The following is a 27,399-nucleotide window of genomic DNA, read 5'->3' as shown; positions in this document are numbered from 1 at the left end:
TGTCTGGGATACCGAAAGTGATGTGGGTACTGCAGCCAGGGGCGGGCACAGGTGCCCACCCGCCGCAGGACAGCAAGACTGCACAGGCCCAGGTGCCACAGCGGTGTCTCCTTTGGGGACAGGTGGCAAGATAGCAAGTGGCTGCTTCCCGGGAGGTGGGGCCAGCGCAGGGGCCACACACAGTGTTGAGGGTGGCATGATGGAGTGACATCGAAGGCCCGTGGGCTGGGCTTGCTCAAGGTCACTGGCTTGTTTCCAGTGGAGGTGAGTCACCGTGACCCAGTGTCCTGTCACTGACCCCTGCCCTTCCCCCTCCTTCCCGCCCCATCTCCTCTCTCCCGTGTCCTCCTTCTGGCCAGCATTTATTGTGCGCCTGCTGTATGCCAGGCTATGTGCCCAGGGCTTCACCGGCGCCACCCTTCACTCGTCCTAAAGGCTACCGCAGTCTGTGTAGCCGTCACCCTTCCGTGCTAATGCTCAGACTAAGGCGCAGGTGACCCCACTGTCACCCACAACCATGCTCCAGGAGCTCAGAGTCTAGGTCAATGGTCCCAGTCTTTCAAGATGGACACAGCCACCTGGGGAAACCCCAAAACGAACGTGGCTTGCTGCAACCGCCCCTCTGGGCGGAGCCCTGACCCCCGGGGCTGGACAGGAGAGGCCAGCTCCCCCACAAAGCTCCCGAGAGGGCGCACTGCAGGCGACAGCGAGCTGTGCTGAAGTCGGGTTTATTGGCTTTCCGCTCTGCCCAGGGCCCCACAGCGGAGCCGAGGGAACACACATGGGTGGTGCTTCTCATTCCACACTGGCCTCTGAATCCACAGAGGGCAGACCGAGCGCAGGACAGAGGAAAACAGGACAGGAAGCGCTCCTCCTGGCCCTCGCCCCCTCCCCCCGCCCCCTCCCCCCGCCCCCCCCCAAGCTAATGCATCGGAAACAAGGGTGTGGGGCTCCACAAAGGGAGGGGATGTGGGGGCGCTCTGGGAAGTCTGGAGTGTCTGAACTGAGGCAGGAGGAGAAAGGAAGAAGAGGGGAAATCGAGAATGCTAAAAATAGTCTTGCCCGGCTGGTGTGGCTCAGTGGTTGAGCATCGACCTATGAACCAGGAGGTCACGTTTCAATTCCGGGTCAGGGCACACGCCCAGGTTGCAGGCTTAATCCCCAGTGGGGGCGTGCAGGAGGCAGCCGCTCAATGATTCTCTCTCATCATGGATGTTTCTCCCTCTCCCCCTCTCCCTCCCTCTCTGAAATCAATAAAAATATATGAAAAAAACAAGTCAGTCTTCGCTAACTCCGCACCTGCCCCTTCCGGCTGTCTCAACGCCGCACTCCCGAGTACGAGCTGCTCGGACGGCGTGGCTCAGGGATGGTCACTGCCCGCACAGGCTGGTCTTGTAGGAAGGCCGGGGAGGGGGGTATCTCGGTTTATCCTCCTCGGTAGACGGGGGGCCCCCCCACCCTGGGGTTCCAGGAGCAGAGAGAGCCCTGGGCGCAGGGCGGCAGGTGGGAGAGAAGGCGCTGCCAGTGCCGGGTGAGGAGCAGCGTCCCCCGGCGGGCGCCCTGGAGTTGGGGCATTTCCCCAGGTGGCCTCAGGCATCGCTTCCCCAGCCGGGGAGAGGGAGCTGAGAGGGGGCTCCCGGGGAGACCCCCAGCCCAGCCAGGAGCGAGGTGGGGAGTGGGCTCAGCTGGCGTCTTCACACAGGGCCTGCCTCGCTCCCAGATCCTCCGGAGAAACGGGGCAGCGAGAGGCGGTCTGTCTCCCGGGACTGCGGCTGGAAGGGCCCCTGGAGGCGGAGGCCCAGGACGGGAGGGCCGGTGTCAGGTCTCACTGGGGAGTCAGTGGGCCTCCCGGCTCTGCCCACCCACCGCGTGGGGGCTGAGGAGTGGGCTGCGTTTTAGAGAAGACGCTCCCGAAGCAGGCGGGCGGGACAAAGCCGCTCGCTCACTTTCATCAAAAAGCCCGTTGGTGCCTGGCCGGGTGGCTCAGTGGTTGAGCGTCGACCTATGACCCAGGAGGTCAGGGTTCGATTCCCGGTCGGGGCACAGGCCCGGGGTGTGGGCTCGATCTCCAGTGTGGGGCGTGCAGCAGGCAGCCGATCCATGATTCCCTCTCATCATTGCTGTTTCTCTCTCTCCCTCTCCCTACCTCCCTGAAATCAATAAAAATATATTATTTTTTTAAAAAGCCAGTTGGGACTGCATCCCTGAGGCCGGCCGCCCCTGAGACTGCCCTTCTAGGGGGTCTGCAGAAAGAGCCGCTGAGCTGGTGTCGGCCGCCTGGCACTTGAAGCCAGGGGCGTGGGGGGAGGAGAGAGCCTCCCCCTTCTGGTTGGAGGGCGAGAGGAGTTGGTCCAGAACTGCCAGGGAAGGCTGGCGGCAGGCCCGGGTCCCCGCGGCCGCCCCATCCGGACTAGGCGGGTAGACTGAGGCGGAGGGGGGAGCGGCAGGGCCGGCCAGGCGGCTGGGCTGAGACAGAGGCCACTCTCATGATACCCGGAGGCTGTGGCTCGCCTACGCAGCATCACGCCCGCCTCCCTTCCAGCCGCGGCCTGGCCCGCGGGCCCTGCCAGCGGCCACCGGCCTTGTCCCTGCACTGAGCCCCTGACCCCCCTGTGGGTGGGGCCGCGCGATGGCAGGGACGCGAGGAAGGCGGGGCCAGGCCTGGGGCCAGGCGGGCGGGCCGTGGGGACCCCTCCATGGTCCCGGGGCCTGCGGGGTGGGCAGGAGGGGCGTGGAGGGGTGGGGGGTGGAGGGACGGGGAGGGGGGCGGCTCAGACGTCGGTGCTGATGCTGCGGCTCCGCGCGAAGGCCTCCCGCATGGCCGAGAGACGGTTGGGGTTGAGCGGCTGCAGGCCCCCGAAGGCGGCGGGCGGCAGCTCCATGTCCTCCTGGCTGATGGCCCTGTAGGCCACGCGCTCGCCGCCGTTGCGCACGCCCTCGTCCTCGGGCTCCTGCAGGAAGAAGGTGGGCGGCTCGAAGTGGGAGCAGCTGCGGCAGAGGGCGCGGGCCTGCGGGGACTTCTGGCCGAAGGAGGCGGCGGCGGCGGGGTAGAGCGCGGGCCCGTTGGTCAGCACCAGGTTGCGGTTGGAGTGCAGCGGGGGCAGGCCCGGGTGCGGGTCGAAGTCCGGCTCCTCCTCGTCCTCCTCAGACCCCTCCTTCTTGCAGCAGTAGTACTGCGGGCAGAGGGCTGCTGAGCGCGGGGCTCCCCCCGCCCCCCGCCTCTCCCCGCGCACAGGGAAGGCGGCCAGGCGGGAGGGCCCGGACCCCGTCCCCACGCCACCCGTCACGGGAGCTCCCTCAGGGCGGGCACTCTGACCTCTGCACGGAGGGGTTTGCTCAGTTCTTCGGCACAGCAACCGGAGGCAGAGGCAGTTAGCACCTCCGTGGTGCAGGTGGGGAAACCGAGGCACCAGGGCTCTGGCCTCAGCCTAGTTCATGAGCACCGGGGTGTGCTGACCTGGCCTGCACATGGCTTCCCCTCCTTCCTGAGAAAGACACACTCCCCCCCCCCAAAACCCCCAGACTGCCCGAGTGCGGGTGGGGAAGGGAGAGCAGGGCCCCAGCGCTCACCTCTGCCCTCCCCGGGCTGGCTGTGTGCCGTGGGCTAAGTCCCTCACCCTCTCTGAGCCTCTGTGTGAGAGGCAGAGTCAGGGCAGGGCTGTCTGCTTTGCACTTTGTTCCAGACCTGACTCTTCCCCCCTCCTGGGCCCCGGCATGTGTGGGGGGGCTCCCACCCCCGCAGGGCCCCCCCGGGCTTCCCCCTGCGCCCCTCCCCCGGCCCCCGGTACCTGCAGTCGGCAGTAGCACAGAACCGCGATGATGCACAGCAGAATCACAGTCGCCAAGATGCCCCCGGTGATGACCACGGTCCCGGCTGTCATCCGCCCCCTTCTCCATCCACAGCCTGCAGCACACACAGCGAGGCTCACCCAGGGCGGAAAGGGGGGTCAGGTACCCCAGGGCGTGCACGCGCGGCAGGGGAGGCCTCCCGCTCCAGCCCCGGTTCCCACCCTGCGGGCGGGGATGCCGGCCAGCCCGGCTCCTGGGGCTGGGGCCGCCGTGGTCCCGGCGTTTTAGCGCTCGGCCCCGCGCTCTCGCTCACAGTGGATGGCGCCCTTCCAGCCGGGCTGCGCGGCGCGTGCGTTCTCACACGGACCCGCACGCAGCCCAGCCGAACACGTGGCTTGAAAGGCCGCTCTTTCACCGACGAGGGCTCCCTTGTCTGTCTCGTAGCGTTGCCTGTTCTTCTGCAATATCCCTACCCCACGGGGTCACGTACCCGACCCCTTTTCTTTCCGACTCTTCCCTGTGATAAAGGACACGTCGCACAAAACGTGCCGCCTTCGCCAGTTGCGAGCTCAGTGCTGTTGGTGCAGCCCATTTCCAGAACCTTCTTTCTCAAAACCAAACCTATCCCTTTTTGACCGTTAGGTTTACACTCAAAAACTATTCTAAGCCCATGTTTTAAAAAGCATTTTTTTTGGTAGTTAATTGGTTGCCTCCTGAAGGCAACCCGGTCACTGGGGATTGAACCTGCAACCCAGGTACCTGCCCTTGACCAGGAATCGAACCCGAGACCCTGCAGTGTGCAGGCCGACGCTCTATCCACAGAGCCACACTGGCCAGGGCAGAAATATTTTTTTAAATTATTTCTTAGGAAGAGAAAAATAAGACATGAGTCCCACTGGTGTTTCCACTTAAAATGGGGAGTTTTCACTTGTTAAAGGTGGATTCTCTGTGACTTGTGGTAACAATCCTCTTTCCTAAGGGCACACACTTCACCACTTATTTGCATTTTCCCATTACATCCTATATAATCCTATATAATAAAAAGCTAATATGTTTGGGAGGCTGATACACAAATTGGGCTAAGTACTGCTCTAATTGTCACCATACCTCCCTAGAATAAACTGCCTTTTGATGACCGGGACGAATTAAGTGAAATCGTAACGGACAGATACGGGGCAGACAGTTTAAAAAAAAAAAAAAAAAAAAAAAGAAGCTAATATGCAAATCAACTGAACGGCCAAACGACCGGTTGCTATGACGCACACTGACCACCAGGGGGCAGATGCTCAAATGCAGGAGCTGCCCCCTGGTGGTCAGTGCACTCCCACAGGGGGGAGCACCACTCAGCCAGAAGCCAGGCTCATGGCTGGCGAGCGTAGCAGCAGTGGCAGGAGCCTCTCCCGCCTCCGCAGCAGCGCTAAGGACGTCCAACTGACGGCTTAGGCAAGGGCTCCCAGACTGTGAGAGGTCACAGGTCAGGCTGAGGGACCCCCCCGACCCTCGCCCAGTGCATGAATTTCATGCATCGGGCCTCTAGCAGAATAATAAAAACCACGTGGCCAGGCCAGCGTGTTTGCTAACAAGTCCGCGGAGGGGAGTCTGATATTTATTTGCTTTTTGGAGGCTGCTGTCCTTGCCCCCTTGGGGATGGAGAGTAAACGTTATTCCAAAGTCACTTGAAATAGTTCTCACCAGTGTGTTCCCACCAACCTGGTGCCCCTCCCTTTTATTCTGTGTAGCTCTCTTTTCAAACGTCGGTTTTGTTTTTATTTCCAGTCGTAGGAAACATCTGATTCCAGAGTCAGGAGCACAGCCAGGTGCGTTCAGGCAGGTCTTGCTCCCAAACCTGCCCACCCCACCCCGCCCTCCCGACCTCCCCTCCCCTCCCCTCCACCGGCCCCAGCTCGGCCCAGAGGGTGATTTTACTGGATTCTGGGTTGGTCCTTCCATTGCTTCTTTCTAAAAATATAGGGAAATTGCCCGGCCGGCGTGGCTCAGTGGTTGAGCGTCGACCTATGAACCAGGAGGTCACGGTTCAATTCCCAGTCAGGGCACAGGCCCGGGTTGCAGGCTCCATGCCCAGTGGGGGGCGTGCAGGAGGCAGCCGAGTGATGATTCTCGCTCATCATTGAAGTTTCTATCTCTCTCTTTCTCTGAAATCAATAAAAATGTACTTGGAAAATGTAGGAAAATACCTATTTCCTTCCCCCTTTTAAGCAAAGGCAGCATTCCCCATAATCTCTCCGCACGGCCGCTCCCTCACCTGGTGGTCTGTCCTGGAGCGACCCCGTCTTCCCTGATACTCAGGTCTCCCTGGGGTCCCTGCAGGTCCCCCCTGCTGCTTCCCACAGCGGCCGCGCGTGGGGGAGCCCGTCCCCGGCCAGGCCCCACGGCGGGCATCCCCGCGACTTCCCACTGCGGGTGACGGCGGGAATGTGCAATGAAGGGCTCCGTGGCTGCACGTGTGCAAGGTCTGGACGAACCCTGCCAGGGACTCGCTGGAACCCGGCCGAGTCCCCCTCCCCCGGGAATGTGTGAGGATCACTGACAGACGGGTTTGCTCAGAGAGTCCTGTCTGGGGGCGGGAGGCGGGGGGCTGAGCCCGAGTGGGCGGGGGTGCAGGGAAGGTGTGTGGGAGGTCGGGGTGGGGGGTAGTAGATCCTGCAGACCCATCTGCCAGGGTCAGGTGGCCTGGGAGGGAGCTCGGCCGGGCAGGACGCCCGGGACCCTGGGTGCAGATGGAGGGGGACACAGATGTGAACTGAGGTGGAAGGTGTTGCCAGGCAACGCTGTGCATCAGAGGCAAAGCTGGGTCAGGAACCAGACCTCTGACAGACAGACAGACAGGCATGCAGGCAGGCCTAGACAGACGCAGAGTGATTAGACAAGGCGGCCAGACCCACAGACAGCTCCACATGCAGACAGACGGGCCGGCCAGACAGCCTGACCCACAGCGCAGGCCACACAGATGGACAGCGGGAGCCGGGACCCCCGCATTCCTGGGCGCCCTGCCGGGCAGACCTGCCTCGGCCCCTGGGGCGGCTGAGGCCAGCTGGCCTGCCGGCCCCGCCGAGGGTGCAGCCTGACGCGGCCGGTCCAGGAGCTGGGTGTGGGATGAAGCGGCCGGCGGGGGACGCTGGGGGGTGGGGGGGCAGGCCTGCTGTCCAGACGCGGTCTCTGCTCTTCGCTGAGGGGGAGGCAGAGCAGAGCAGGCGCCGGGGGGGGGCACTGGGCCCGGTGTGCACCCTCCCGTCTGCGGGGCTCAGGGCACCACACGCACCTCGGCCTGACTCTGGCAGCAGAATGACCCCCCAGGCACCCCTCCCTGGTCCTCGGGCAGCTGTGGGGGGCAGAACAGGCATTGGGGCCTCGACTGCACGGGAGGAGGCAGAGGCTCAGAGAAGGGTGGAGCCACTCCCAGGGACCAGCCACACCCAGGCTCACTCCCGCCAACGGTCCCATCCCAGCCGAGAGCCACGCGTGCCATGGCCTGCCACGGAAGCCCAGGGCCGCCGGGCCCAGCGGGCACCCTCCCTGTCAGGCAGGTCCCCCCCTCTGAGGCTTCCCACCAACCCCTGGGGTGTGGGGCCCAGGAAGCTGCCGGGTCGGGGTCAAGGCCGGATCTGCGGTCACCATCACGCCTGGGGGCAGGATGTGCTCCCCCTGATGGGCCCACGCCTCTGCTGCATGTCACACCCACACCCCACGCCCTCTTTGTAGGGGTGCAGCTGATGGGTTTGGGGTGCCAGCCCAGCACCCCTCCATGTCTTGTCCCTGAGCCATGCACCTGGCTGCCGCCCATCTAGCCACGGCTCCCCGAGGTCAGGGCGGACGTGCACCCCAGGCTCGGAGGTGACACTGCGCCCTGGACGCAAGTCCCTGCTGGCCACCTGACGCGGGTGCAGACATGGGCTCTGGCTGCAGCCGCATGTGGAGGCCAGAGGTGCTGGGCCAGGAACGGGAAGGAGGGACACAGGGGACCCAAGAAAGCCAGGCTGCCTGTGCTCCTGACTCCTGGGGTTCTGCTTCCCTCCCCGAGTCTGCAGAGCACCCTTGTGACAGTCACCTCGAGGCGCTTCTGCTATTTACCCCCAAAAAGATCATCACGGCCCCACTTCACCGACAAGAGGACTCGCTGAGCTCGACAGAAACCAGGGCCACGCAGGGATCAGAGGCTGTGCCGGGGTGCAGCGCCTTCCCCGATGCCCCGGCGGGACCCCCAGAACCAGCCCGGCTCTGCTGTGGAGCAGGGTGTCTCTGCGTCTCAGTTCCCACCTCGTCAGGAACACGGGGACACGGTCCAGGATCCCGCCAGACAGCGGACCCTGTGCTCATCGCCACTGTTAACATCTGTGTTCCCCCCGGGTTAAACCCCGTGTCAGCTCCCTGCGGGCACTGGCAGAGTCTGGGGCGGAGGCCCCTGCCCGGCTCTGGGGAGGGGGGTCTCCGCACAGGCAGCCTGGCGGCCTGGCGGGGCGGTGCAGGCTCGGCCAGGCGCCCGGCGCTGTCAGCAGCTGCCCACGGCTCCGACACCCGGCCCGTCCAGCTGGAGCGTCTCAGCCTCGCTCCGCAGATACACGCACGCCCAGGGCAGTGACGCCCGCCGCAGGCGCCAGCCCGGCCCCGGCCCGGCCAGCAGACGCGCGTACCCAGCCTGACGTCAGTCCACAGTCAACTCCAGACAGCCTGAGAGCAGCATGCCCTCCAGAGGCGCCACCCTCCCGCCACCCCCTCTGCCTGCTGTACCCGCCTCCAGGATGCCCTTCCCCCTGCCTTGCCAGGGCCGACCCTGACATCAGGGCCCAGAACGTGCCCCCTCCTCCAGGAAGACCTCCTGGACTGATTGAACACCCAGCACAAATGTCAAGGAGACAGTGCTGGGAGGAGCCATGCCTTGCAGCCCTGAGTGGGGTCAGGGGGAAGCGGAGCCAGTGCAGGGGGCGGGAGGGGTGGTTCATTCGTGACTTTGTACAGTGAGTCAGTGGACAAACAGTGGCCAGAGGCCCTTTGCCCAACTCCCACAGCCTGCTGCCCTCGCCGGGCCTTTCAGACCTCCTTCCTGTGCCCAGGGGGCTCTGCTCAGTTGGACACCGAGGTGACAATCCTAAGCGGACAGACAGGTGGGGGAACGCCCTGGGTCCGAGGCCTCTCTCTGGGCCTCAGTTTCCTTATCTGTACACGGGCATGGCAGGGAGCAGACAGCCAATTCCTACAGCTCAGGACTTGAAGGGCTCGCCCACGAAGGGTCTGCGTGACAGACGTGTGACAAAGCTTGAGGATCACGAATGTAAAACGCTGCGGATCCGAGCACTAAATCAGGAGGGCACCCCCAGACTGGGCAGAGGGGGGACGGGCTGCCAACACTGGGTGCCTGCTTGCCCGGGAGCCGAGAGGGAAGCCGGGCTTGGAGACTCCGAGCTGGAGAGGGTGGCACTGCATTGGGAGAGCTGGGGGGCTTCCTGGAGGCGGCGGCATCTGAGCCATCCTGGAAGGCAAAGGCTGGGAGGCAGAGAGATGCGGGCAGGCCCGGTGACAGCCTGGTGGAGGCCGCCTGCCACGCTGCCAGCCAAGAAGACAATTTGGCAAGTGTCTCGCCGAATTGCTAATGGGGCCCCTGGGACCATAACTGGTTTTAAAGCTTAATAAACGGCTCTGCTTCCCTGTCCCCTCCCAGGATATTTACAGGACGGGGTGTGAGATGGGTCCTCTGTGGCCCCCCCCCCCCCCCCCCCCCCCCCCGTAGGCTAAGGCCCCTTCTGATAGCCCTGTGTCTCCTGGTGGGGGGAGGGAGCTGCATTGCGAACTCCAGTTGTCTGCTGCACAGGAGGACCCACTGGGGTGGTGCTGGGGGTGGGGGTGGGGGGTGGGGGGGCAGGAAGCACCTGGCAGCCCAGCCAGACGCCCCGCCCTCCACCTGCCTCCCCGGGGCCCCTCCCGGGCAGAAGACCCTGCCGGCCGCCATCTGGACCGCGGGTCCTGCGTGTACTTTCCGACTCTATTTGTTCTGTTCCTGAGCTCGGGCCACCCTCCCTGCCTCGCGGACCTCAGGAGGGAGCCCCACAGCCCCCCTCCCGCCCTCCTCAGCGCCTCGCTCAGTGCAGGGGCCACAGCCGCTTCGCCAGGCTCTGTCTCCGTGGTCACCAAGCCCTGCCCCTCCGCACTGGCCGGGCCTCGGGGGCTCATCTAGCGCAGCGACCCCCGCCGGCCCAGAATGCGGGGGGCCTGGGAAACCACACAAGCTCAGGCCTCGGGGATCCCAGCGGGACCCTGCCCCCGAGCCGGGGAAACCGAGGCAGGGCGCCGCAGCTGCCACGCTGCTGCTTGCGGGCCAGGTCCGCTGCCTCCGTGTCTCGCGGGGGCCTCTCCCCCACGGGCACACGTGTCTGGTGCTGAGCCCCCCGCTACCTGAAGCCGAGCCCCGGCGCGAGTTCCTGTCTAGACCGGCCCCACATTTGTTCCTCATTTCACGCTCTGCGGCTCCCGGGGTCCGGGGCTGGTAATAAACAGACCGAAGGCTGGGCGGCTGGGCTGGGCTGGGCGCGATGTTATCCAGAGCCCAGCTGGGCTGGGGCTGGGGCTGGGGCTGGGGCTGGGAGAGGGGGCTGGGGCTAGGGGCTGGGGCTGGGAGGGGGCTGGGAGAGGGGGCTGGGGCTGGGGGAGGGGGGAGGGGGCCCGGGCCCCAGAGGCCGTTCCCAGGCCTCCTGGAGTGTCTGCCTGCGGCTCGTCCTCAGCCCAGCTCAGCCAGCCAGGCCTGCGGCCCCTGTTCCAAGGCCAAGTGCCCGCCCGGAGCAGGGGGGTCGGTGCCACCGGGTGGGGTGGGGCTGGGGGCTGGGGGCTGGCACATTCAGATGCCGGGCGGCCCCCTCTGTGACCCACTCTACTTGAGGAGCTGCTCACATTTCGGGATCCAGAAAGCACGCGGGGCTGGGCCATTCTGCCGTTCAATTCCGTTCAGTTCCAGGGTTCTAGGGCCTTCCGGACGCTCTCCCCAGAGCCCCACTGAGAGCCCCTGGGGTCAGCGCCTGTAGCTCACCGCCCTGCCCCGCTGCCCGCCCAGAGCAGGGCGCAACAGTGGGTGCTTGGCGCGCACGGTGGGTGCTTGGCGCGCACGGTGGGTGCTTGGCGCGCACAGTGGGTGCTTGGTGCGCACCGTGAGTGAGTGAACCACAGGGCCTGTGAGCCGTCGGGGAATAGACAGGATTTCCAGCTGGATGGACCCAGGCGGAGCTGGGCAGCGGGGGTGGGTTGGAGGCTGGTGTGATGGGGAGCGGGGCCCCTCCTTTCTCCGGGCGTCATTTCAACATGTCGGGGTTAATAAGAGCGGCGGTGCCCGTGCTAGCCCTGACTCCCGCGTGAGGGATGACTTCCACAGGCGGCCACCTGCTGAGAGGCGGCCCACACTCCCCACGCCCAGTGTGAGGGGCTCACACACACCTCGGCACGATGACCCCACCCCCACATTCTAGGGGCGAACCGAGACTAGACGAGGGAGACAACCCACCCAGCACGCGTCCCTGCCAGCTCCACCGAGAGCTGTTCCTGGGCCGCACGGTCACAAGTGGGGAGCAGGGGCGAGCTTGGCTGGTGCCACCCAAAGCTGACGCCTTCTCTCTCCCCGCCCCACCTTGCCTGGACGCGGGAAGGACGGGTCAGACGGCAAGCCCCGTGAAGGCAAGCCTGGTGTGTGCCATGTTCCTGTAGCCCTCCCGCCACCAGGAGGCAGGACAGTGCCAGGACACAGGGGCCCCAATACGCGCAGATGGAATCGGGTGGGGATTCATTGGACAAGCCCCCGCCCTGAACCCCTGATCATGGGGAAGAGGGTCCTGCACCCGCCCATCCCCCGTTTCCTGGGCAGGTGGGGGGTGGGCGTGTGTGGAGAGCCCGTGAGCCCCAGCCCAGGTGCGTGGAGGGCGGGCCTGTCTCTCCCTCGACTGGGGTTTTTAAGAGCTTTCTGCCGCTCGACTTAACGTTTTTTCTTTGCAACTTCCTCTCCGAGATGCGAGCGCAGCTCCCGGTCCAGCTTCAGGGACTGGGAGGCGCCAGGACGCGCGGGGGCCGGGGAAGTGCGTTTACTGAACGCGTCCGCACCCCGGCGCCGAGCTGGGACCCTCACGGGCCACGGGACAGGACTGGGCACACGAGGACGTTACAACAGTCACACCTGTCCGCTCACATGTTCAATCACAAGAGGGAAAACCCGGGCACCGTAAGGAGAAACATAGCAGATGTTAAAAAGAACAAAACCAAATTTCTGGAGACAAGGAGGGAAAAAAGCTACGAGGTCTAAGACGAAATACACTGGACAAGATGAACGTCAAACCGGATACTGCAGAGGGAAAGACAGGGAACTTAGAGCGATAGGAGCCATGTAACATGACACGGAAAAGAAGTGAGGTGTCAATTAGTCAGCAGAGCTCGGTGAGATGTGGTGAACCTCGAGGGCTGACGGGGGTGTGTGGCTGGGACCCACAAAGGAAGGGGGTGCAGAAAAGCACTTGAAGAAATACCGGCTGAGCATATCCCAGACCGGATGAAAACTACAGACGCACAGACCCCAAAACCCTCAGTGACCCACCAACGCCACAGAAAACCAAGAAAACGACACCGAGGGACGCGCTAGTCGAGTTGTTTAAAACGAATAATAAGAAGAAAGTCTTAAAAGCAGAAAAAATGGACACAGAACATGCAGAGGGTCCAAGACAAAAGTGACTGCAGACTCTGCCGGGAAACACTGGCAGCCGGGAGGCAGCAGGGCGGCGTCTTCTGTCGGCAGAAAACCCTCCCACAACGTCGGTGAATAAAGAGCAGCGTGAGCACCGTCTCCCTGTTTTGGCTGCAGAGTCTGGGGACGGGGCCCCCGGCCCAGCGCCAGGCCAGGCCAAGCAGGCTGTCTGGATCCACTGTTGCAGCACAATTTTCCCATTTCCTCCTTGAGTTTGGGTCAACCTGAGTGGTGGGCTGGGGAGCCGTGTGGGAAGTCCTCTGCTCATGGCGGGGGGGGGGGGGGGGGGGGAGGGGGCGGGGGGGGCTGGGGGGGAGGGGGAGGCCCAGGTTGAGGGGGCAGCGGCCCTTCAGGGGCTCTGCTACTGGGCACCCCAGCCCTGAGGCGTGGGCGCAGGGAGTGGGGGTGAAAGGCAGGGGCTGCTGACGACCTGGCTCCTGCCCTCCCCTATTATCTCCACAGGGCGCGCGGAAGCCAAAGAGAAGTCGTGTGCTGAGTTAAAAAACAACACGCCAAAAATACGCACGTTTTCCGCTGCTCACACGGTAACAGGCAGTTTCCATGGCTACAGCTGGAGAAGCTGCATGTGCGGAGGTGAGGAGGGTGCGCTCTCCTTAGCCAGCGGATGAGGGCGCTGGGACAGTTGATGCTGAGCCGGGCGCCCGGCTGCGGGGGCCGGAGGCGGGAGAGGGGACCGAGAGCGAGGCCCGGCGGCCGCCTCTGCCCTGGTCCCGAGGGCTGGTTTCAGTGGCTGCTCAGCATAACGTGGTGTCTTTATAGCTCCGTTTACACTGAGTTTCGGGGGGCTGCAGCATCTCCCCGGAGTGAGCCGCCCTGTGAGTTGGGGAAGACAGGAGTCCTTGCCCTGGCCGGTTGGGCTCAGTGGCTAGAGCGTCGACCTGGGGACCAGAGGGTCCCGGGTTCGATTCCGGTCAAGGGCACGTACCTCGGTGGCAGGCTCCTCCCGGGCCTGGGCCCTGGTGGGGCACGTGCAGGAGGCAACCCATCGATGTGTTTCCCTCACATTGAAGTTTCCCTCTGCCTCCCTCTCCCTTCCACTCTCCCTGAAATCAGCTGGACAACATCCTCGGGTGACGATTAACAAGAAAAAGAAAAACAAGACAGGAGTCCTTGCCCCGTTCACAGGCGAGCCCTGAGGACCGGGGGGGGGTCACAGGAACCGGCGGGTCAGTGAGTGAAAACCCGGCTGCTGGCACCTTGCCAGGTCCCGGGACTCCTTCCTGTGTCGCCACCTGAGGCTGCCAGCACGCACGGGGACCCGGAACCCCGCCCCGACTGGAGACGCAGACGGCAGAGCGGGAAAGGGGCAGACCTGTCAAATTCAGGCAGCCGCCCCTCACCCAGAGCTGTGTGTGTATGTGTGTGTCCACGCATGCATATATGGACATGTGTGCGCACGCATGTACATGAGTGCATATATGTGTGCATGCGAGTATGTGTGCGGGAATGTGTGTGTGTGAGCGTCTGTGTGCGTGTGTGTGCGGGAATGTGTGTTTGTGGGGGAGTGTCTGTGTGTGGGGGGAGTATCTGTGTGTGGGGGAGTGTCTGTGTGTGGGGGGAGTTGTCTGTGTGTGGGGGGAGTATCTGTGTGTGGGGGAGTGTCTGTGTGTGGGGGGAGTGTCTGTGTGTGGGGGAGTATCTGTGTGTGGGGGGAGTGTCTGTGTGTGGGGGAGTATCTGTGTGTGGGGGAGTGTCCTGTGTGTGGCGCGCAGTAATGTGTGTGTGGGAATGTATGTGTATGTGTGTGTGCGGGAGTGTGTGTGTGTGCGGAATGTGTGCATGTGAGCATGTGTGTTGCCAACGTGAATGAAGAGCGGATGACGGGGGCAAAGGTGAATCAAGCAGCTGGTTGTCCCAAGGGCCTAGGGGGACCACCCCGCAGTGGGGGTGGGGGTGGGGGTGGGGGTGGGGAGCTCACACAGGTCCCCCCCACGCCCCGCTCTCGGCGAGGCTCTCCTGCCGCTGATCCGGCATCAGCACCGGACACTTCTGGGCACTCAGCCGCCTGAGCAGCGTGGGGTGGCCTGGGTTGCCAGCGGGGACGCCGCCTGAAACCATTTGTTTTATCTCAATTTACTTCTTTTTACTGGGCTCGGCCATTTTTAAGAGACTGTGGACGTGTTGTTGAAAGGCGTCTTGCAGATTAAACAATCTTTTCAAACCTGGTCCTCCTGGCGATGAAGAATGGCGGGCGAACCCCCCGAGGCCCGGCCAGGAGCCGGGAGCCGCCCTGACGGTGCCATCCCTGCAGCTGGAGAAGGACCCGCCGCCTCCCGGGCCGCCTGCCACGCTGGAGCCCTCGGAGCCCCTCCCCGAGGAGGTTCTGGCTGTCGGGAGGGGAGACCCTGACTGTGGGTCTGTCCAGGGAGAAGCGGGTAGAGGCACCATGTCCGCGGCAGGAGGGGCCGCCTGCAGAACGGCAGACTCTGACAAACACCCGCCAAGTGCCCCGTGTGCCAGGCGCGGTGCCAGGGCGGGGCTCAGCACTGAACAGAGTCACCAGGTGCCCCCAGCCGTCGTGCTGCAGACGGAGACCCCTGGGGCGAGCCACAAGCTGCGTCCACAGGGCCGAGGGCGTCACGGGCTGACTTCCCGGGAGGTGACCGGGGTCAGGACTCTTCCTGGGGGGCACTAGCCCGGGGGGTCTTTTGGGCGGGATGCCCGCAGGGGGCGGGTCTCAGAGTGTTCCAGAAGCACACACGCCGGGCAGGGAGGGGAGAGGTGAGTTGGGGGTGGTGGTGAACAGCGTCGGTTCCACCCAGGGGGGCCTGGGTCCAGCCTCAGCGGGACGGGTTGTAGGCGCATATCAACCGCCCGCTGCACGGGCCAGCAGGGACCCCGGCCTCCACTCGGGCCACCCCACAGGCCCCGGTCCCTGCATCACGCTAGTACCCGGCGTCCGGGTCCTCCATGAGTGATGAGTCCTCATGCCCCCCACCCCGCAGCTGTGGCCCGGACACTAGGGCACAGGGAGGAGTCGTCGGGGGCTGGGCCGCCCTGGGGTCCTCAGCCGGAGCCTGTCCGTTCTGCTGCCTCCCCTGGCCCTGCCTTCGCCTCCCCCACGCCTCCCGCTTCCTCGCCCTCCCCCTCCCCTGCCCTCGAGTCTCCTGCTCAGGGGGCGAAGCTTCCAGAAGGAAGGGCGCGCGGAGAAAACAAGGCACGGCGCAGGGGCAATAACGTCGCCCACAGAAGCGATTATTCAGGCCACCACGTCGCCAAACAGAAAGTTCCATCTCAATAGAAACCTGCTTAGTAATTAGAGGAGCTCTCGTGTGGGCAGCTCCGTGAGCTGGGATTCGAGTCCCGATATTTTTAATTTTGTAAATGGTTCGCCCGGAGCCAGCGCCTCTGCAGTGAGTGTGTGTGAGCTGAGCTCGGAGCCCAGGTGAGGCCAGAAGCGGGAGCGGCGGGGCGGCGGTCCCGGTGCCGCGTGGACTCTCGCTGTCCCCCCCCCCCCCCGCCCCCCCCCCGCCCCGTCCTGCCCCGGAAGCAGGCCTCTCGGAGGCGGGAGCTCTCGGCGCCGAGGGGAGAATCTGCTGGAGAGGCCTGTGGGCCCGGCCCTGGGTGTGGTCCCTGCCCTCAGCCCTCGGGTCTGCTGGGCCCGGGAGCCGTGGTCGGCGGGGACGGGAGGTCCCCCCTCGGGGAGCAAGGGCCTGGGCCAGGCGCTTGCCTTTGAACCGGACAAATGAGCATCTTTATTTTGTCTCAGGGAAGTTTCCCGGATGTTCAGGCATCGACCCATGAACCAAGAGGTCACGGGTTCAATTCCTGGTCAGGGCAATGCCTGGGTTGTGGGCTTGATTCCCCGTGTGGGGCGTGCAGGAGGCAGCCGATCAACGATTCTCTCATCATTGATGCTTCTATCTCTCTCCCCTTCTCCCTTCCTCTCTGAAATCAATAAACATATTTAAAAAAATAAAGATGCTCTCTGGCTGCCCCCCCGCCCCCCCCACACTGGGTCCCGCTGCGTCCTCCCCGTCCCCAGGGAGGCCAGCCTGGTTCCGGCCTCGCGCCATCACTCCAGCAGAAGACTGGGAGCCCACACGAGGGGGTGCGGGGGGCTGCAGCCCCGTCTGGCGAGCTGGTGAGCCGAGGCAGGGCCAGCAGGCGGAGCGGGTTCTGGAGTGGGGGCGGGGGAGCCTTTATAAGCCTGGCAGGGGGGACCCCCGGATGGAGTGAGGGCCACCCCCGGGGAAACCAGCCTCCAGCACAACACGGGTTGGGCCTCAAAGGCCATGAGAGCCCAGGAAGGCCCTGCCGGGTCCCCCACCTCCCAGGGAGCAGGGAGGTGGCAACGGCGGGGGCATCTTCAGGGGCCACTGGCGATCAGCCAAAGCCAGCGGCCCGCGGCCCGCACCCCAGCGATGGCAGAAACACCGGCCGCTCCCGCCCCGGGCTTGGCTCCAACCCCACCTCCAGGGACCTTCCCCCGAATCCGGAGCTGCGGGGCTGTTCCCCACGGAGGCACCTGCTCCGTGGGGAACAGCACCCCTGGCTCGCGCCGTGTCTCCTACAGCCAGCGCGCCCTCGTGGTGTTAGGAGCCCGTAAACCTCTGAAAGCGCCACGGGCACGGATTAAAGGTGTAAGCGCGATGGAGGCGGCGCCCACTGCCTGGCCCCGCGGCAGCCCTGCCTCTGCTTCGTGTCGGGCCTGTTTCCAGGAAGAGGGTCTCCAACCTCACGGAGTGCAGGACGCAGCCCGGAGCCCGTCAGGCTGAGGGGGTGGCGGGGCCGGGAACCTGCACCCCCGGCCGGTTCCCAGGGCGCCGCCTGCCGGGCCGCAGCCCACCCCGGAGTAGCCAGCCTGTGGCCGACTGACTCTCACGCTGTCTGTGCACCTACACACAGCGAATAACCACAACAATAATAACAATAATAATAACAAGTCAGAGGACCACTCTCTGTCTGGGGACCCAGGGCCCGACCCCAGGCCAGCGCCAGGCCGGGCCAGCCGAGAGGGTCGCCTGACATTGAGGCAGAAACCGGGGACCCGGCTGGTTGGGAAGCGCTGAGATGCAGGCGGCGGTCGGGGAGCCGGGTGGTCCCACGCTGTGGGGGTACCTGCTTGTCTGGGGCGGCCCCAGGCCACTGGGCCAAGCCAGGAAGTGCCCCCCAACAGGGGCTGGCTCAGCGTGCGGGGCTCCCCTCCGCGGCCGGCCAGCTGGCAATCCCACGGCGGATGCTGTTATTGTCATTAACGCACGAAGAACCCGAGGCCCAGAGAGGCTGAGTAACCGGCTGGGAGCACACAGCATGGACAGAGCCGTGGCTCTGGACCCCCCAAAGGCTGCGGGGCCCTCCTCCACTCGGTCACACTGCTGACCTGTCCCAGCCGCCAGGGGGAGGTGGCAGCGAGGCCACAGCCCCAGAGCCTGGCTCGTTCTGAGACCCGTGCCCAGGCCTGGACCAGCCTCCAGCTGACCTCCTAGCAGGCCCACACGGCTTCTGCCTCCCGCCAGTGGGGAGGCCGAGCACAGAGGTGCAGGGACTGGCTCCCCTCTCCCCGCCCAGGCCAGGCCCCTCCTGTGGGGCCCCGCTGTGTCCCTCAGACAGGAGCGGCCTCCTCCCGACCTCCCTGCCTCCAGCCTCGCCCCCTCCTGCTCTCCTCCAGCTGCAGCCCGGGGCCATCTCCCGAGGCCAGATCTGGCCCGTCCCTCCCAGAACCCACTGCCTGTGGTCCCCGTCCCTACCAGCCTGCAAGCCTTGCCTGGTATGACCCCCCCACACACACTCCTGAGGCCCCAGGGCTCTCCCCAAGATTGTTTCTTAATCCTCCAGGGCCCCCAGACAGTAGGACCACAGTCCCCATTTCACAGCCCGGGAGCTGCAGCCCAGGGTCCCACAGCCCGAAGCAGCCATGCCAGGCTGGGAACCCGACTCAGCCTGAGTCCTCCCCCAGGTGCCCCCTGCAGCACACCCCCCTCAGGCAGCCCCCATCTGAAGCCGGGTCGGGGGGGAGGGGCAATCCCAAAGGAAACGAAGGGCTTTGAACAGACAGATGAGTCCACCCAGCGGGGAGCCTCTGTGCTCGGCCGGGGGGAGGCCTGGCCTCGTGGGCGAGGCGGCTCGTCGAGTCCCCTGCAGAGCACACCCAAAGGGCCAGTCACTGCAGGGAACCAGCCCCACGGCCCCCGGGACCAAAGCCAGGCACCCCACTGGGCGGGTGTCTCTGGCCTGCCCTGTGCCCATGGGGAAGGCAGGAGCACCCCTGTTTTTGCACATGTGGAGGCTGAGCGGCTGCCCCAGGGAACATCCCCCCCCAAAACTGCCTTTTTCCTGGTGCACAGATGGGAACTGGCTGTGGGGAGACAGTGGCGGGGGCTGGGGGTCACGGAGAACAGGACCAGCACGGCTGCCACGCTGCCCCGCCTCCCGCCCTCCCGCCAGCCTCCTGCCCGGAGCCCCCGGGAGCCGCTGTAATTCACTGAGACGGATCAATCTCTCCCGCAGCTCCGCCCGCCCGGCCCCTCCTGAGCGCGGTCGTCATCCTCGCTGGATCTCGCTGCATTGCTCTGTGGAGCAGCCCCCACATGGCAGAGACACAGAGGCCTTTGGGGGGGCTGGCTCCTGGAGCCATGAAACCCCTGGGTCGGCCGGGCCGGCCGGGTGGCTCACCCAGAGCCTGCACCTGCAGTTCGCGGTTTCACGACCCCACTGCACGCCTCCGACACCACCCTCCCACTCCATATGCCCAGGGGGACATACTGTGACCCACCGTCACTGGGAGAGGGACTTGTGCAAGGTCACCCAGCACGGTGCACGAAAAGGGGGGCACCCCTCAGCGGCACCAGCGGTGCCCACACTGTCCCCAGAGCCCTGCTCATGCCCACGACTGTGCTGGCATCAGCTGCGGGTGTCTGGGGCCTGAAGCCGTTCCCTCCCCACTGGAGGGGACAGAGGTGGAGGAGCTTGGACGCTCCCGGGGGCCGGTGCTCTGAGAAGAGGGCAGCTGCTCCAGGGAGGCCCCACCCCTCCACCCCCACGCATCCGGGGGCACCGAGGCTGGGAATCCTGGGGATCCTGCCCAGACCCCCCAGACCCTTCAGGAAGTCATTTCCGAGCTTTCCAGGGGAATCCAGACCAGTCAGCCCTGAGGACACTCAGCTGCGGGAACGGGCACTCGGCGGCCTCCGGGTCACCAGGATCACCTGTCCCCTCCTCCCCTCCGGCGTGCAGGTGCGCAGCAGGGCCACGGCCGAATGCGGGTGAACAAACCCCGTGCTGCCTGGGCCCCGCCTCGGGGGTGCTGGCTTTCTCACGGTCCCAGCACCCGAGCTGGTTAGAAAGCTCTCACCGGGCCCTGAGGCGTAGACACCCCTCCTCGGGCCCAGAAGGTGCTGTGCCACCTGCTCAGGTAAGAAGACAGCTGGGCCCGCCTCAGTGCCTGGAGGGGGGGGGGGGGGCATGGGAAGGCGGTGGCTGTGCTCTCCTAGCGAGTCCCCAACTTTCCGGAGGTTGGAAGTTCTCATGGGGCCTGGGACCCCCACGAGCCTGGCCTGGCTGGGGCAGCGAGGAGGGGGGGGCAGGGGGTGGAGGCTGGCGGGGCGGCCCCTCTGGCTCTCCTGAGCGCCAGCTTCCTGGCAACACCCAGGGGATCACTGCTGGGGCCGAGGCCCCCGGGACGCCCCTGACCCTCCGGGAGGGTCAGCGAACCTGCCCCCCGAGATCCTTGCCGTGCAGCCAGGCCCACGGGCAGGCCCACGCAGGCTCCCACAGGCCCTGGCCTCGGACTACAGGGCACCGAGTGGGGTGAGCCGGCAGAGCCGGGAGTGGGGAAGGCACCTGTGTTTGGATTTTTGGTGTCTGGAGTTCTTTTCATTCCTGGCGGGAGGAACCCAACGGCAGCCTGGTGCTCCCCACCCCACAGCCTCAGCTCACAGACACGTGTGGGCGGGAGGGGGCCGCGGGTGCTGCCTGAGGCCAGCTCTGCCACTTGCTGGCTGTGTGACCTTGGGCAAGTGACCAAACTTCCCCAACCTGTTTCCTCCTCTGCCAAGCGGGGCCCCCTGCCCCCCTCCCCCGGGGGCTCCCCTGGCAGAAGGCACAGCCCGGTCACTGGAGGGGCTCGGCTCCTGGCAGCAGAGAGAAGGGGGGGGCCGGGCTGCTCTGGGAAACTTTCCCTCCCCACTGTCCCTCATCGCCAGGCGGCAGGAATGAGGAGGGGGTCCCTGGGCACAGTGGGTGCCCGGCCTCTCCCTCAGGTCCTCGCTGCCCATCTTGGTCTCTGTCCACAGCCTCCTGGACAGGGGGCACTTGAAGGGAGCCCGACCTGGGACGTGTGGCGCTGGCCCAGGCAGCCCCTGGCAGGCTGCCCTGAGCTCTCAGGTGAGGTGGGCACCGACTGGGGGCTGCCCCGCCTGCACCCTCTGCTCCCCCGCCCCACAGCCCGCGCACCCGCGCCGTCCTTACCTTAAACCATGGGAACGGTGCTGCCCTGGCCGCGAGGACTTGGGTGCACGTGACGGGTTGTCCGGCTTCCGTCCCAGGCAGCGAAGCCCAGGCAGCGAACCGCTAGAAACGGCGGCTCCTGCCCCGGGCAGGGCTGCGGCGCCGGCTGGGGCGGACGGGCGAGGCGGGCGCTGTGGGGGTCCCGGAGGCCGGCGGGGACGAGTGTGTGCCCAGCGGGAGCCCCCTGCCAGCTCCGGCTGCGCCCGCGGCTCCGGACACCCGGGCAGGCTCCCTGCGAGCAGCGCGCGGCTCCAGCCAAGTCCCTGGCGCGGGGCGCGCGCAGGCGGGGAGGCGCGCGTCCGAGCAGGTCGGGGAGCGCGCGCCGTTGTCCCGCGCGCGCCTTCGTCGTCGGGGGCTGCCTGTGCCGCCCGGGAGCTGTCCCTGGTGCTGACGACTCGCCCCGCGCGGGGCCGAGGCTGCGCGACCTCCCCCCCCCCCCCCCCCCCCCCCCCCCGCCCGCCCCAGCTCCTCGCCCGCCTCCCTGGCGCTCGGGTTCCCCGGCTGCGATGTGGAGTCAGACTGGCTAAACCTGCGGCCGCTTAGCCACCGCGCGACCCTGGGCCAGCCCCGCACTCGGAGGGTTTCCAATGCGCCATAGCAGAGCCTGAGGGTTGGTCGGAGCATGAAATTCAACGACGCCCAGGGGCCCGGCACAGCAGGAGGCTCACCAAGTGCTCGCTTCTATCAGGCATCCCCGTCGCTTGGTTAGCAACCACAGAGCAGGCGGAGAAGAGGCAGAGCTGTTCCGCCCTGGGCTGGCATGGGGTGGTGGTGCTGGGGCTTGGTGGCTGCCTGGGGACCCACGCGGGACATCCATGGGGAAGGAAGTCACAGGGAAGCACGTGGGGGCTGGTACCAGGGACAGGTTTTTAAACGCGAGGTCCTTTGCCCCCTGACAGGAGTGAGTGACCCCCGGATGCAGTGAGGGACCCCTGTCCTGCAGACACCCAGGAGGCTGCAGCCACAAGAACCTGGACTGAGAAAGATCTGGAATGTAAAAGGCTCTATCCTGGCCGGTGTGGCTCAGTGGCTGAGCGCCAACCCATGAACCAGGAGGTCTCGGTTCGATTCCGGGTCAGGGCAGGGCGCATGCCTGGGTTGCGGGCTCAATCCAGTGCGGGGCGTGCAGGAGGCAGCCGCTCCATGATTCTCTCTCATCACTGATGTTTCTATCTCTCTCCCCCGCTCCCTCCCTCTCTGAAATCAATAAAAACGTATTTTTAAGAAACGGTTTAAAAGGCTCTGAGTGAGAACATGTGAAGCAGTGGGACCCGGGCCTGGCGCGTTGAACGTGTCCACGAATGCCCCCCTATTGACCCTGCGGCTCTCTCTGACAACCCCCTTGGACCCCCGGCAGGAAGAGCCTGGTGCCCACCCCCATTCTAAAGCTGGGAATACTGAGGGCAGGCAGAGGGCGGAAAGCGACATGCCCGGAGTCCACTCCGTCCTTACAGATGGGCTGAGGGTAGAGGGTAGCAGCTCGGAGCCACACCACAGGGCCCCGAGGGTGCGTGCTCGCAAACCAAACACAGACGCCAGCGTCCGGCCGGCTGCCTCCCCTGCGCGGTCCCCTAGCGAGGGCCACAATCGAGGGGGAGTTATCCAGGTCCCTTCGACCCTGGAGTCTCCTGCTCACAGGCCAGGCAGCACCTCACCTGCCCCTGGGCCCTCCTTCCGTTCCCTTTCCCAGGCAGATGATTAAGTCAGGTGGCGGCTGGGCCTGACTCACTAACTGTGCGCAGTCCGCTTCCACCAGGCAGTGATCTCCTGATAAACATCACTCCGGCGTGTTCCAGGCACGAGGCCACAGCCCTGCTGTCCCTGCCTCATCCGGTCCCCTCAGCTATCCGAGGAGACAGACCCCGGCGGGGCCGGGTGTGCGGGGGATCACGTCCGGCTGAGGGGCAGCCGACCAGACTCGGGATGGACTGCCTCCCAGACCCTCGCGCCTAACACCCTCCTTCCAGACCTCCCGCATTCTCCCAGCCCAGGAAAACGAAGGCGACGTGAGCAGAAATTCCATATAAGGAGAGGAGGGGGGGGGGGAGAGCGAGAGCCGGGCGAGAGACGCCAGCCAGCCAATCAGTACCCGGGAACGCTGTAAATCAACATTTTCCGTCAAAATCCCCATTATGACAACTGCACAACTTTTTAAAATTTAATCCCAGGACGCTGAGCTCCCGGCAGACGTGCTTCAAGAGTTTCAGCAGGTGCAGCAGTGCCCGCGCCTCTACCCAGCGGCTCCGAGCCTCGCGAGCTCTCCCAGTGGCGGCGCCGCTCACCGTGCGTGGGATTTCGCAGCCGCGGGTCTGGGCAGCTGCAGGGCGCTCGGCTCCGAGCTCCTGAGGCGCTGGGCTCTCCGGAGCTGTGCGGGGACGTGGCTCCTGGCACGTGTGACCATGGGACCTGAGCCCATTTCGTGGAAACCGGGACCAAGTATCCCCCCGCTCACCGGACAGACGCTCCCTGTGCGGATGGCGCCCGAGGGGTGACTGGCTTACCCGGGGCCGCAGGGCCCCGCCAGGAGGCGGCTGCGCTGAACGGATCGCATTCAGATTCCGATGCCCGGCGGTCACCACCAAACTTCTTTGTGTGACCAAAGCCTGGCCTGCTCTTAAGCAAAAATCCCCACTTCCAGCAATAAAAATAAAGGGATCACTGGTCTGACTTCACAGAGCCCCTCAGCACCAGGCCTCACAAACAGCAAGCTCGCGCGCACAGAAAGGATGGGAGCTGGGAGGTCTTCCAGGCCCCGGCGGACGGCCTGGCGCCTCCCCACCGGTGCGTTCTGTTCTGTCGGCGGCGGCTGCCACGTCCCCATCGCCAGCACCTCTTCCCTCGCCTCGCAGCACGGGTACAACTCTCGGATCCAACAGATGGCGAGTTGGCTGAACACCCCGACACATTGGAAACACGCCTGGCGTTCACAAGGCTTCGTTTCGCACGGAGGGCGAGTGGGACGCTGGCAGATCTGCCCGATGGGGAAGGACAGGACCTCACGTCCACTACGTTTCTCGGGGCCATTGGTTATGCCCACAGGGAGGGACACGTTTCCCTCCGGGCCAGGCACCTGCCCGTGCTCAGTACGCACAGTGACTTGAAAATAATCCCTGTGGTCACGGGGGACCACGGCCTTGTCATCACGGCCACAAACCACACAGTCACATGCTCACCCAGGAGGAGCGCCCTGGGTGCTGGGAGCTAAGGGTTTGTGCCGCTGTCTCTGGCCCGAGGAGGGCGGAGGAGCGGGCGGGCAGTGGGGAGTCGCGGCAATCCGCCAGGGTGTGGAGAATGAGGGCCCTCGGTGGGGGGGGGTGGGGGGGGCGGGCGTTCACCACCTCAGACAGACTCGGCCAAGCAGCACTGGCCCTTCGCTCGCTGAGAGACGGGCGGCCCCCGGGGCCGCTCCAGCTTTGGATGCCAATGAGGCTTCAGAAGGGCAGCCGGTGGCCCGTCGGAGCAGGTGCCCCGTTCCCCAGCCTGTTTCGGCCGCCCGCCCCGTGGATCTCGGGCACCGAGGCTGCAGTCCTCCAGGTTTTCCCCAAACGGCCCTGGGCCAGATGAGCAGCACCTGCTTGTGGGAATGGCCGCTGCCTCAGGCAATTAGTAAAGTAACCTTTACCCCCCAGGGGTTCTGCCCTTGATTGAAGGGGCCCAGCCCCCAAATGTTCCACCCGGGTCAGGCCCTTTTAAAGAACCGATGAGCCCGGCCAGTGTGGCCCGGTGGTTGAGTGTCAACCTATGAAACCAGGAGGTCAGGGTTCGATTCCCCGGTCAGGGCACAGGCCCAGGTTGCGGGCTCCATCCCAGTGAGTGGGGCGTGCAGGAGGCAGCCGATCAATGATTCTGTCTCATCATTGAGGTTTCTCTCTCTCTATCCGTCTCCCTTCCTCTCTGAAGTCAATAAAAATATATTTAAAAGAAAGAACAGATGAATTTTAAGAAGATATATTGTGAGTTGAGCCATGCCATGGTGATTATCTGTGACGTTGGCCCCGCAGTGCACACTGAAACCTTAGATCCAGGGGTTTGGGCCTGGGTGTCTTCTGGATGTGACCAGAATACAAGGCATCAAATTGTGTGTGTGTGAGAGAGAGAGAGAGGAGAGAGAGAGAGAGAGAGAACGGGAGAGGATTAGGCGGCAGCACGCAGGGGCCGGGAGGTGGGCGGGCCGGGCGTGCATGTGAGGTTGGGGCGCACACGTGGTGTGCGGGGTGTTCCCACTGCCCTGGTTTGAAGAGACAGCCTCGCCTTTTGAACAGAATTGCTGCCACCTTTTAATTACTGCAGCGTTCTAAACCGTTGGCAGCGGCCTGATGCGCTCATTCTTCGGGGCTCCACCAGGAGGACGGGGGAGGAGGAGGTGGTGCTGAGGGAGGTGCTCGGGCCAGTGAGGGTCCCTCGGCTCCTTCAGTGCGTCCCAGCCCCTCCCCGCATATCCTGCCGGGTGGGGAGAGGGAGACGAAGGCAGGTTCACCGTGACAGGTCCATCCCGGGGTTCGTTTCTCCAGGGGGAGCCCTCACAAAGCACCCGTGATCTGATCTCCCTTCCCAGCCGAACGCTTCCCACGGCTCCAGCAAAGGCAGGTGGCGCAGTTACTCATTCACTCCCTCACTCCTTCACTCCTCCATTCATTCACTCCTTCACTCCCTCACTCCTTCATTCATTCATTCACTCCTTCACTCCCTCCCTCTCTCTTTCCCTCACTCCTTCACTCCTCCATTCATTCACTCCTTCACTCCCTCACTCCTTCATTCATTCATTCACTCCTTCACTCCCTCCCTCTCTCTTTCCCTCACTCCTTCACTCCTTCATTCATTCACTCCTTCACCCCCTCCCTCTCTCCTTCCCTCACTCCTTCACCCCTTCATTCATTCACTCATTCATTCGAGGATGAAATGATTCAGATGAGATGATGATGGGGATGAGATGATGCAGGTGAGATGATGGGGATGAGATGATGTTTTGACTCCTGGTGGGTCAGTCTGTCCCGCTTCTCGGTTCGCTTTCTGGATTCACAGCCGAGCCACCACCTCACTAGCTTCGCACAGGCCCTCAAAGGAAACGGAAAAACTTAACCCCCTCTTCACATGTAAGAAACTTAACCCGCCACCCACATGAGTGTATGTGTTCTAAGACTGAAAGAAATAGGGTTACTTTTCAGATTAACCCAGGTGCTCTATCTGTCAGGCTGTAAGTCCCCCCCATCACGTGGGAGCGTGGGAATCTTCACTCCTGTCACCTGGAAGCGGGCCACGAGTCTGGTGCAGGCGTGGCTTTGTTTTCTCCATTGCTTTTCAGAGAGAGTGACAAGGAGGGAGGGAGGGGGAGAGGAAAGAGAAAGAGAAAGATCAAGGTGAGAGAGACACAGGGATTGGTTGCCTCCTGCCACACGCCCTGACCGGGGCCAGGAATCAAACCTGGGACCCTTCCCTGCAGGCCGTGCTCTAACCACTGAGCCACGCCAACCAGGGCGTGAGTGAATGCTTTTGAGTCTGAAGATGGGTGGCCGCGGGACCCTCGGCCATGTCCTCCCCTCCCGCCGGCTCCTCGCAAGGAACGTCCAACAATGGCTGTGCGGCCTCCCTGGCAGGCGGATCGGTGAGGGGCGCCGGCTGCTCTCCCGCTCTCGGATTCGCGCCTCAGATGTCTCTGCTTCTCAGCGTCTCTTGGATTCCACGCTCTCTAATTAGCTCTTTTACATAAACGCCCCTCTTGCCTCACGACGCCGCGATAGCCTCTGGTTTCTCTAAAGATAGTGATTACGGTTATTTTAGAGCCTCCCGCTGACTCAGGCTGGTGTCGGAGTTCCTGCCTCTGAGAAGGCTCCGCTCGGCTGCTTCCCTCCCAGCGTCACGGGGCCTGCGAGACAGTCCGGCTGGCCCTGCTGCGCCTGTGTCTGAGCCCCTGCGGGGCCGGAGGTCCGAGCGCCCAGGCGAGGTGGGCGGGAGGCTCCCATGGCGTGGGGTCCCCGCCTGCCACCCAGGTCCACCGTTCCCGGGTCAGGTCCTGGGTGGTGGCCAGTCTCTGCTTTATTCCGGGGGCTCAGGGGCTCTCTGCTCCCAGCGTGGGGTGGGGGTAGAAGTGGGAGTAGGGGTAGGGGTGGGGCGGGGGGAAGACATGGTGAAGTTGCTGATTCCGATGCAGCAGCACAAAGCCCCACCCCGCCCCTCGCCACCCACCTGCCTGATCTCCGTGGCTCTGGACGTGGGGCCCTCGAGCTGCTTCTGCCCTGTCTTCCCTGAGAACCTTCTAGAATGCGGTTCCCGCTCACTTCGTTTCTTTGCATCTTTTTTGTGATTCCTACAGAATTCTGACCCCCTGGAAAGGCTCTTGTTCATTTTTTCAAACCAACGCTGTTGTGAATCCTTTTCTTAAAGAATTTTTGCGTGTGACGCGAGTTAGGATTTGGGGG

General features: G+C 64.4%; 1 protein-coding gene and 1 non-coding gene across 2 annotated transcripts; one reads left to right on the top strand and one right to left on the bottom strand.

Moving 5' to 3' along the window:
* Window positions 1–896: 896 nt before the first annotated feature.
* FAM163B (family with sequence similarity 163 member B) lies at window positions 897–21,230 on the bottom strand. The gene is made up of 3 exons (XM_070429990.1): window positions 20,945–21,230; window positions 3,789–3,904; window positions 897–3,173 (listed from the first exon to the last, which is right to left on the bottom strand). The coding sequence occupies exons 2-3, from the start codon at window positions 3,879–3,881 to the stop codon at window positions 2,772–2,774; spliced, it is 495 nt and encodes a 164-aa protein (XP_070286091.1). The 5' UTR covers window positions 3,882–3,904; window positions 20,945–21,230; the 3' UTR covers window positions 897–2,771.
* On the top strand, window positions 4,845–4,974 carry LOC139021323 (small Cajal body-specific RNA 8). Its single transcript, XR_011473445.1, has one exon. It is a non-coding gene; the product is annotated as a small Cajal body-specific RNA 8 (non-coding RNA).
* Window positions 21,231–27,399: the final 6,169 nt, after the last annotated feature.

This window comes from Myotis yumanensis, unplaced genomic scaffold, assembly GCF_028538775.1.
Source record: "Myotis yumanensis isolate MYYU_CA2020_CCGP unplaced genomic scaffold, mMyoYum1.0.hap1 SCAF_12, whole genome shotgun sequence".
Lineage (NCBI taxonomy): Eukaryota > Metazoa > Chordata > Mammalia > Chiroptera > Vespertilionidae > Myotis > Myotis yumanensis.
The sequence above is the reverse complement of the archived record's forward strand: the minus strand, read 5'-3'. Positions and strand labels throughout refer to the sequence as shown.